Raw genomic sequence first — 9,500 nt, forward strand, 5'->3', positions numbered from 1 at the left:
TATATTTTCTAGTAAGTTAAGTTACCCATAAGCTCTGTTGACATAAATTTCGCTAACGTTAGCTACAGCTTGATGAATTCAGTCATTGAACATAGCAGAAGAGAACGCAACGTTAGCCAGCTAGCTATAAAGCTCCGGTGGACAATTCCAAATGAACGTATGCAGCCCGCCCTTAGTGCCGCCTACACACAACAGTGACACTGACAGATCGAAAGCTAATTTGAAACAATATAAAGATGGAAAACCAGGCTAAGAAACGTAAACGTAATTACCTTCACTAGACAACGTTGTTTGTTTCAAGCTCCAAAAACTATTTTTTGCTCAAATCAGCCCAAAAAATTAGCTCGCGCACTACGCGCACTCGCATTAACCATGGAAGTCCCTAACTAGCATCAGATCAGGCACAGAAAGTGCATGCATTAGCAGGGCTCTCGCTGTGGTGGCGTATATGGGACCGGATTTGGTGGGCCGGTCTGGATCAAAGTCCAGGGCCTATTTTTACTCCCAGTCCGTCCCTGCCGTTCAATCAATAAGCAGACCTGCCAACCTGTACGCAATTTGTGTAGCGGATACGCATTTTGACTTCAAAGTACGCTGGTACTTGTATTGGCTGTCAATCATGATGGAAGAGTAGACGAGTTAAGTTACAGCATGTCCACCATCTCTTGTGGGGGTTATGCATTAAGCCATTTGTGGTGCCCTTACCACATTGTGCCTCATATACTGTAAATGTTAGACCCAGTGACAGGCTGGCATGAAATGGCTTGCATAATACTTACAGTGTTTCCCCTAGGATTTTTTTTAGCAGTGGGGGCAGGTCAGGTCTACCCCCCCCCCCCCCCCCCCCCCCCCCCCTACCCCGGCCAAAACAAAGTGCTAACCCTATATTTCGGAGCATCTTAATCTAATAGTCTAATAGCTAATGTAATATTGCACATATTTTCGTCCTATTTCCCCTAAATATATAAAATTAGCATACTTAAAGACACCTTACAGTATGTTCTAAATGGCATAAATGCTGCCAATTAATAATTGACATAACAACTTATTGTAAATGCAGTGGCCTAGCCGACAGATTAAGGTAGGCCACTTCATTTGATCTTGATAGGCTAAGCATTCTGTAGCAAATAATAAAAATATACTCATTATTTATTCATTAAAACTAGGCTACTTAAGCATAATAATGCACCTAAAATACAAACGTGAGCAAGGGCAGCAATCGCTATCGAATCAACAGACGTGCAATTTCGCTAGCAGGGGAAGAATACAAACAACGAAAATCACCAGTTAACTTCATTTAAATTTGCAAGAACTATAGACTAATACATTAACAGGCTTAAATGAACTGACAACATAAATTATACGACTTTCAGTTCTCAAGGATGCACACGCGCAATCTCAACTGCGTTGTGAAGCACGTCTGTGCTAACAATCACGGCTGATAGACGGCCTAAAATTTAGTACAGCTCTAATTCTGATACCGTGGCGGCAGAAATTTTACCGTGGCGGGCCAACATAGGGGAAACGCTGCCTTAGTAAGGAGGCCATAATAATGTTTGACTCGTGGCTTAAGTTACGTTTCTCCAGCTCGCCCCAGGTTGGCAAAAAAGTATCTCAAAATGCATCAGATTGATGCTTTAAAATATGGAATATTTACATTTTCCTTATGGGGGAGCATGCACCCGGACCCCCTCAGACGGGTAATATCCTTCTCACCTTTTTCACCCCTGACTCGTTTTCATGCCTGGGTTAGGACCAGGCTAGGCGAGCCACCGACGCGAGTGAAACCTTCTGGATCGAGAGTGCAAACTCTTGACGACGATAAGTGAACTTTATGCCAGAGCAAATCATACAGAAAAGAAGTGATTGATCATTTATTTTGTTTACAATCCGAATCTTTTGTAATAGAATGGACATTGATGGTTTTGAGGACCAGTTAGTTAATGTAATCCTTTCTTATTTTCCTTTTGAATATTGTATATTCTATTGTGTACTTTTAAGGGAAAAGGTACAGTAATGTGGTTTAAAAATATACAAGGTTCAATTGAATAACAAAGCTAAACCAAACAATCTTAACTGAATTAAGATTTAAAAAATAAATAGGAAATCTAAATTTAAAATTAATTTCTTTAATTAATAACTGATAAGTAAACTAAAAGTGTAAGGTTAAATATCATTCTAAATTAGGAAAACCATGGTTAATAGGTATCAAATTAAGAAATTCCTAGTCGATTTACATTCATAACTTAACAGATAAATAGCAGGATATAAAAGAATAACCACATTTACTTCAAACAAAATTCATTGGATTTATTATTTTTCATACATTCTTTAAAGTATTAAGTTGTAGTAGGTTTCAGAGTATCTGCTTTGCTACAGAAAATAAATCTTTGTAATCATCCACCGTATCATATCTGTTCTCTCAGGAATCTAGAGACCTGGTCCTTGTACTTGTTACACTAAGGAAGCATTTTGTGAATCTTGATTGTAATGTTAATTATTATGCTTGTTTCAACAGAGATTTTCGGTTTCCTGGAGGGTGTTGAGAAGAGAATCGTGATCAAAATAGAAAGGATGCAGGAGGAGTTCAGGAATACCATTGGCCGTGTGATGGAGGCTGTAGAGTCCCGGCCAATGAGACCTTTTGAAGCAGCAGAAATTGAGATATTGGAGTGTCCATGCAAAAATGTCAGAGACTTGGAGGACCTCTGTCAAAAACGGAAAGACCGCTCATTTAAAAAGAAAATGGTATGTCCTGGAATACACCATCTCTTCTTAATGGCAGTAAACTGTTACAATTAGACCAAGAGACAAATATACCTACAAATGAAGTTTATTTTTCTCTTTATATTGATGTGACACATTCTTTAACAGAACATTAATATGTACAACTTATTAAATGTGTCAAATATGTTGTTTGAAATGAAATGGTTTTGAGGTGATTTTTGTTATTTTATTTCTTAAGATTCGATACCTGAGCCTTCTTGGAGGCAACAATATTGGAGACGGTGTTAGGAGAATCCTTAAAAAAATTGGGACCAATGACTTATGGAAGGGGTTTAGTTTGAAGGGGAGAAAGGGGAAGAGACCCTTCAACCATTTATTAATTTATGATGTGGTGATACTTAAGTTAAATCTCACACACACACATACTAAACATTAACTGTAGTCTACAATGCTTATATAATACACTGTATTATAGTTTTTCCATAACTCTGCTGACAAATACAAACAAACAAACCACAATGGAAATAAACTCCTTGGGCAGTAATGGTGATTGTCCAACACTTTACTACCACCATTACTAGTTCAGTCATATGAATATTTTTGTTTAGGTGCCCACAGCTGTTCCTTTACCAGTGTGGACTGCCAGAGGGTGGAGGAGGCCATTGTGGTTACACTGAAAAATGCTCCCCACTGTAGATCAACAAACCAGGTATATACACACATTATATACACTTATCCATACATACGTATGGATCAGTCAACTGAAGGGGGTGGATTGGTGCAAATATATAGCTACATTGTAATGCATTTTGCTATTGCCATGCGACCGATTTTGTTTCGATTGTGTTTATGTTAATGCAACAGTGGATTGATGTTGATTAAGCAGAATATGGAAACCCGTTACTGCAAATTGTGTTATTTACTAAATGTAAGTAGGCTATAAGAGTCAATAAGATAACATTAATGTTAACATATTAATGCATTACATTATAATTCTCACTAGGTAAAAGCAGGTAAAATTGCTCTGTTGTAACTGTAGCTAATTTTTGCAGGTGTTGATTCCGGACGAACAGGGGGAGGAGGAGGAGGAGGAGGGGGACGATGAAGTGGAGGAATAGGAGGAGGATGAGGGGGAGGAATAGGAGGAGGGGGAGAGGGAGGGGGAGAACGAGGGGTTGACAATCAAAATATAAGAATTAATTCAGGCCTTAAAAATAAATTTAAATAAAGTGTTTGTTAATACTTTAAATTGTGTTTTTTCTTCTATAAGCATATACATAATAAGTTACAATACACAATACTTAGCAGCAGCCTGTTACTTTAAGTAGATTTATTTTAAATAAAGGGGTTAAATTACATTGTTGAGTTTAAGTGTACACATTAAGTTTAGTTTTTCACTATAGGCTACATTTTACTAGGTAATATGCATTTTATACTTTGCATACAAAAATTATCCATTAAATGCATAAATGTGACTATAAATTAAGGTTGAGAATTGTATTCTGCATTTGCTATGCAAAAGTTATCAGGACGTCGCAAGGGAACGTCCCCTGAATGTCCCCTAAATGTTATGAGGACGTTACATGGACGTCCCGGGACTTTCAGGGGACCTTCCAAAAAAACGTCATGGGGACGTTCCCTTGCGACGTCCTGATAACATTTGGGGACGTCCTGGGGACGTCATTTTGTTTGCTGGGAACCTGCAAAATCTAACTTACGTACCTACTGAATGGCCAGACCGAGTACAGAAGCTAAATCAAAATTGAGCGGAAGTACATAGGACGGCAGATCCAGGCTACCCCAGACCCAACTTCCCGACCACATTTTTTTGTGTGCGGGGCTAAATTTGGTTGGCAGCCAGGCTATTTTATAAGTGTACTTCTTATTATACGGAGGGTAGTATACTCTCCGCCAAGAGACCCACCCTCCTCTGACTGATTGGCCGTGGACGAGTCTTCACAGAATGCAGATGGGATGATTTGCATGGGATGCTGCGTTGAAGACAACTCAGAAAATACGGGACAAAACCCGTTCCGTGAAAAGCGCGTCCCCAAAACGGGACGCGCTTTTTTATTCTCAAATAGACCTACGGGACGATTCCGTATTTTAAAGGACGGGTGGCAACCATTTTACATTAATCTTGTGTTTTGAAACAATGATTTTGTGGAAAGAAAATATGTATAACTGTAATTAAAGCACGAGATCATGTTTTGAAAGAATAACTAGCTGTGTTACAAGTGTGATCTGTTTGGGTTTTGTACCAAGAGTTTTGAAAACTTACCACTTGTGAAAAAAGTACCAAAGCAAATAAAAAAATATGTAATAGTCATCAGCACAGTCGGGTCAAGAGAGCCCTCTATTGGACAATCTCATGTTTCTTCCGTTCGTCAGCGTTATGTTTGTGCGTACGCAGCAGCAGTAGGTCAAACAGGAACTTTATCGAAGCTTGCAACCACATTGACCATTAGCATGTTTTCAAAATATCACAAGACGTGTCATCGCCAGTAAATAATAGTGCCTAAAGGTGAGATTACCTTCACCAAATCGATCTATTCCAACTCAAATGAGCTATAGTCTATACTTTTCGTTGTTGTGTTGAACTACAATTTGCTAAACGGCAGTTAGCCACTACTAGTAGCCTAATTATTAAACCTAGTAGGCTAGCTGACAAGATTTTTCTCTCACACTATTGTCAATCATCTAACACACTTTTTGACTATTTTTGTGTTTGTGAATAGCATTTTCACTCCTTGCCCCTAAGCTACTTATTAGTTAATTGAGTAGCATGTGTGAAACTGCCTGTTAGAATGAGCAACTATCAAATATTAGATTAGATCAAACTTAAGTCTGCTTCAAAAGCAGTAATTAATTTAACAATGGACTCTTATTCATTATTTAGTCAATTTGATGAATTGCAGCATACAGTCAATTATAGAGTAGTGTGTAAGCAACTCTTGATACTGGCCTACCTAGTTAAGAACTCTCTGGTCTTATTCTATGTCCTAACTGTTGTTTCGATTAATTTCAGCCCCGTGGATGTATGCCAGGGTTCTGTATCAACATGGGGCCAGGTTTTGCCACCCATCCCTGGCCATTTACAGGGAGGTATTCTGGGAACAGCATCGACATAGAACCGTGGCTGGTCGTAATGAGGAGGAGGGGAGAGATGTGTTACTGTTACCGCAGCGAGCAGATTGCAATGTGGATTACACATTGCAGTACAACCCTTCCTCATATCAATACCCCCAGCATGATTCTGGGACCTCCTTGAGCAGAGTAGAGGTGGAGGAGGAAACCGACCAGACTACCCTCATCCCTCCCTTCAGACAGCAGAGTAACCACTACAGTGTCAGCTCATCACGTCATCTGTCTAGCTCCAAGAACACACTACTAGACCTGGCTTTTAACAGAAACTCTGGCGGTAAGAAGGCAGGAAATGCTTCTCAATATCAGACTGAAACCCTAACCCCTGATATCAAAGGCAACCCACGCGCGTTCCAGAGATGTCGCCCCGAATACGCCGCAATAAGCCTTGACCTCTCCCAGCGACCTCCCCCTATCCAATCCAAACAGGCCTTTCTCCTTCTCCACAAAGTTACCATCCTCAAAGGCAGCATGGAGCCTTCAAATGTGACTGACTTCCTCTGTAAACTAGGCCACCTGCACCACGACCAGACCCCATTAGTGAGGGGAGACACACGTTTTATAATGCTGCTTCGCTATGCTGTAGAAAACCTGCAATACTTCACCCATACCCAGCTACTTGAAGTACTGCAGTCCTTTGTGTGGCTTGGCCTTCCCTCAACGCACAGCATGCTAGGGCTGTATGAAACTGAGCTTGCCCTTAGGGCAGGGGAAATGACTGTCCACCAGCTACTACTAGCTGCAGACCTATGGCGCAGCCTGAGAAGGTCTGTACCTCAGTACCTGGAGCGCCTTTTCCACTGCATTAGCCTGAACTTAAAACAGGTTGGTGTACCTGAGCTTGTCCAACTTCTGTATATCATGGGAGAGGGCAGGTGGTGCCCCAAAGAGTTGGTAAATCCCATAGAACAGCTCCTGATAAAATATGTGGAAATGCTAGAGCCCGAGGAGATAGGTGTGGTGTGCTTGGGTCTCTTTAAGTCCCAGACATCACTTTCGGTTGGGGTAGTGAATCGCTTGGTGGATAAGGCTGTCTCTGCGGTGAAAGACATGAGCGACTTTGCCCTGGTCAATGTACTGAAGCTGCTGCGGTTTAGTTACCTGGATCACAGGGCATGGCTGGAGGCCATGGAGCAGGAGGTTCCTTGTCGCACCCCTGGAATGGGCGTCCAAGGTCTAATGCATATAGCACTGGCCTGCTCTGCCTTGCATTATCGCAATGACCACATCCTATTAGCCATAGCCGAGAGGCTACCGTTATTGGCGTCACACTGTAGGAGCAAAGATTCCGGTAAGCTGCTTTGGGCCTTTGGTACCCTGGGAGTTCAGCCCAGCCAATGCCCCAGTCTGTACCCCAGCCTCTTAGAGGCACTCAGACAAAGAGAGACTGAATTCCAGCGTTACCCAGAGCACCTCCTGACAGGCCTCCTAGGCCTAGCCTTTGTTTGTATATTTCCTGAGGACTTGTTAGTGTTAGCATTGAGCCCTGAGTTTGTTAGCTTAGCAACCATATCCAAGCAGCTGGACCTGAAGAAAGACTTGTTTACATTAGATGGTACAGTAGCTCTTGAGTTTCCTCACTGGACTGGGCCGAGATTGAGTCGACAACTAAAGGAAGAGGTGGAAGAAATGCTTTGGAACTTTGCCCAGTCTGACGTTTGTAAAAAAGATGAAGTTTTAGAGGCCGAGAGTGTTCTAGGAGAATTACTTGGAGGGGAAGAATTTGTTAAAAAACGAATGATTATCCCTCACACACGCTCCATTGACCTCGAAGTCCATCTTGACTCTACTGGTAAACCTGTGGTCTTGGCAACAAGTAATCTCACATCCTCTCTGGAGAGGAGCACATCTTCTTCCAAATGTTCTGCAGGTTGGGAGAGAATCAGCACAGGGGTTACACTTACTGAGGACCTCATGGCTCAACTCACTAACAACAAAAAGAGCAAAGAACTCAAACCCGCAAATTTGACACCCCAGAGGTTCCCCTTTCGAAGGATGGAACCTGATGAGGGGGGGCGGCTGTTCAGCATCGGTGTGGAGTTGTCCGATGGCCTCGTAGAGTCTCTTACCAAACCTAGTAGTTCAAGTTCCGCCTCCAGAGACTTGCCCTTGCTTAAAGGGGCTCCTGTCAAACTGGCCATTCAAGTGTCCAACAGGAACCATTACTGCTACCGCTCCCAGCAGCTGTTGGGACTCCATACCATGAAAAGGAGGCAGTTGGAGCTAGTTGGGTACAGGGTGGTTGAACTGCCCCATTGGGAATGGTTTCCCTTGCTTAGGAGAAGCCGTGCTGAGAAACTGGCCTATCTCCACTGCAAGGTTTTCAGTAGACTTGAGTGACCTAGACTGTGATTACAGTGAACAAAAAGTAGCAAGTGTGCAGTTATATACACTTTGGAACACTCACTGTACTGTTAATTACATTTGTCCAACATTCTGGTATCAGAGCTCCAATGTTATGTGTTTAACACAGTTCAGAATAATGCTATTATGGGACACATTTTCATTATGGTTATACAGAATTTCTTTTGGGGGGGTTGTTTGATGAGTATACTATTATTATTGGCTAGGTTAACATGGTTTTGAATACTCATAGAGATTGACAGCGATTGTTCAAGAAGTTGTGTGTACATGGCAAATAAGGGTTAATGTAATAATTAACTCTTGGAGAACAAAGTACAGTACATAACTTGCGGTTGTCATGTAGTCTTCTTTTTTGTGTCCTATTGAATATGCAACATGTAAATATTATGACCCATCACCAGCATTTGTCCTTATTCTTTCTTTCATTTACCCCATACAGAATTAATGTCATTTTATTTGCAGAATATTGCAAAAAGAATTACACCTTTGAATCAAGTAGTAGGGCACCTTCTGTCTTACCAGTTGCTCAGAAGGTAGGTCCATATATAAAAGGAAGGTCATATATAAAAAAAATCTACCAATTTCTATCATGATATGTTAACCCATTCCTGTTTTCTAAATCCCACGATGCATTCAGATCTGTCCCTTTTCAAAACCTGACAGCTTTTCCATCACTATCGACAACACTTCAGTTTCCCCCTCCCCTCAGGTTAAGAGTCTGGGTGTCATCCTCGACAGCACACTATCATTCCAAGCACACATCAATAACATCACCAGGTCTGCCTATTACCATCTCCGCAACATCAACCGCCTCCGCCCATCCCTCACACCCCATAGCACAGCCATCTTGGTTCACACCCTGGTCACTTCCCGCATTGATTATTGTAACTCCCTCCTCTTCGGTCTCCCCCTCAAGTCCATCCGTAAACTCCAACTGGTCCAGAACTCTGCCGCCCGTATCATCACCAGAACCCCCTCCATTAATCACATCACTCCTGTTCTTCAGCAGCTTCACTGGCTCCCGGTCAAAACCCGCATCCACTACAAGATTCTGCTCCTCACCTTCAAGGCCCTCCACAACCTCGCCCCTCCATACATCTGTGAACTCCTACACTTCAACACCCCCACCCGCACTCTCCGGTCCTCCTCTTCCACTCAACTTACTGTTCCACCCGCCCGTCTGGTTACCATGGGGTCCAGGGCATTCAGCCGATCTGCCCCCCACCTTTGGAATGCCCTCACACCTGTCATTCGTAACTCCGACA

The 9,500-nt window shown here is 42.2% G+C and overlaps 1 protein-coding gene across 1 annotated transcript; it reads left to right on the forward strand.

Moving 5' to 3' along the window:
- Positions 1 to 5,154: 5,154 nt before the first annotated feature.
- LOC124484725 (FAST kinase domain-containing protein 5, mitochondrial) lies at positions 5,155 to 8,857 on the forward strand. Its single transcript, XM_047045792.1, has 2 exons — positions 5,155 to 5,251; positions 5,756 to 8,857. The coding sequence occupies exon 2, from the start codon at positions 5,764 to 5,766 to the stop codon at positions 8,209 to 8,211; it is 2,448 nt and encodes an 815-aa protein (XP_046901748.1). The 5' UTR covers positions 5,155 to 5,251; positions 5,756 to 5,763; the 3' UTR covers positions 8,212 to 8,857.
- Positions 8,858 to 9,500: the final 643 nt, after the last annotated feature.

Source organism: Hypomesus transpacificus, chromosome 22, assembly GCF_021917145.1.
Source record: "Hypomesus transpacificus isolate Combined female chromosome 22, fHypTra1, whole genome shotgun sequence".
NCBI lineage: Eukaryota > Metazoa > Chordata > Actinopteri > Osmeriformes > Osmeridae > Hypomesus > Hypomesus transpacificus.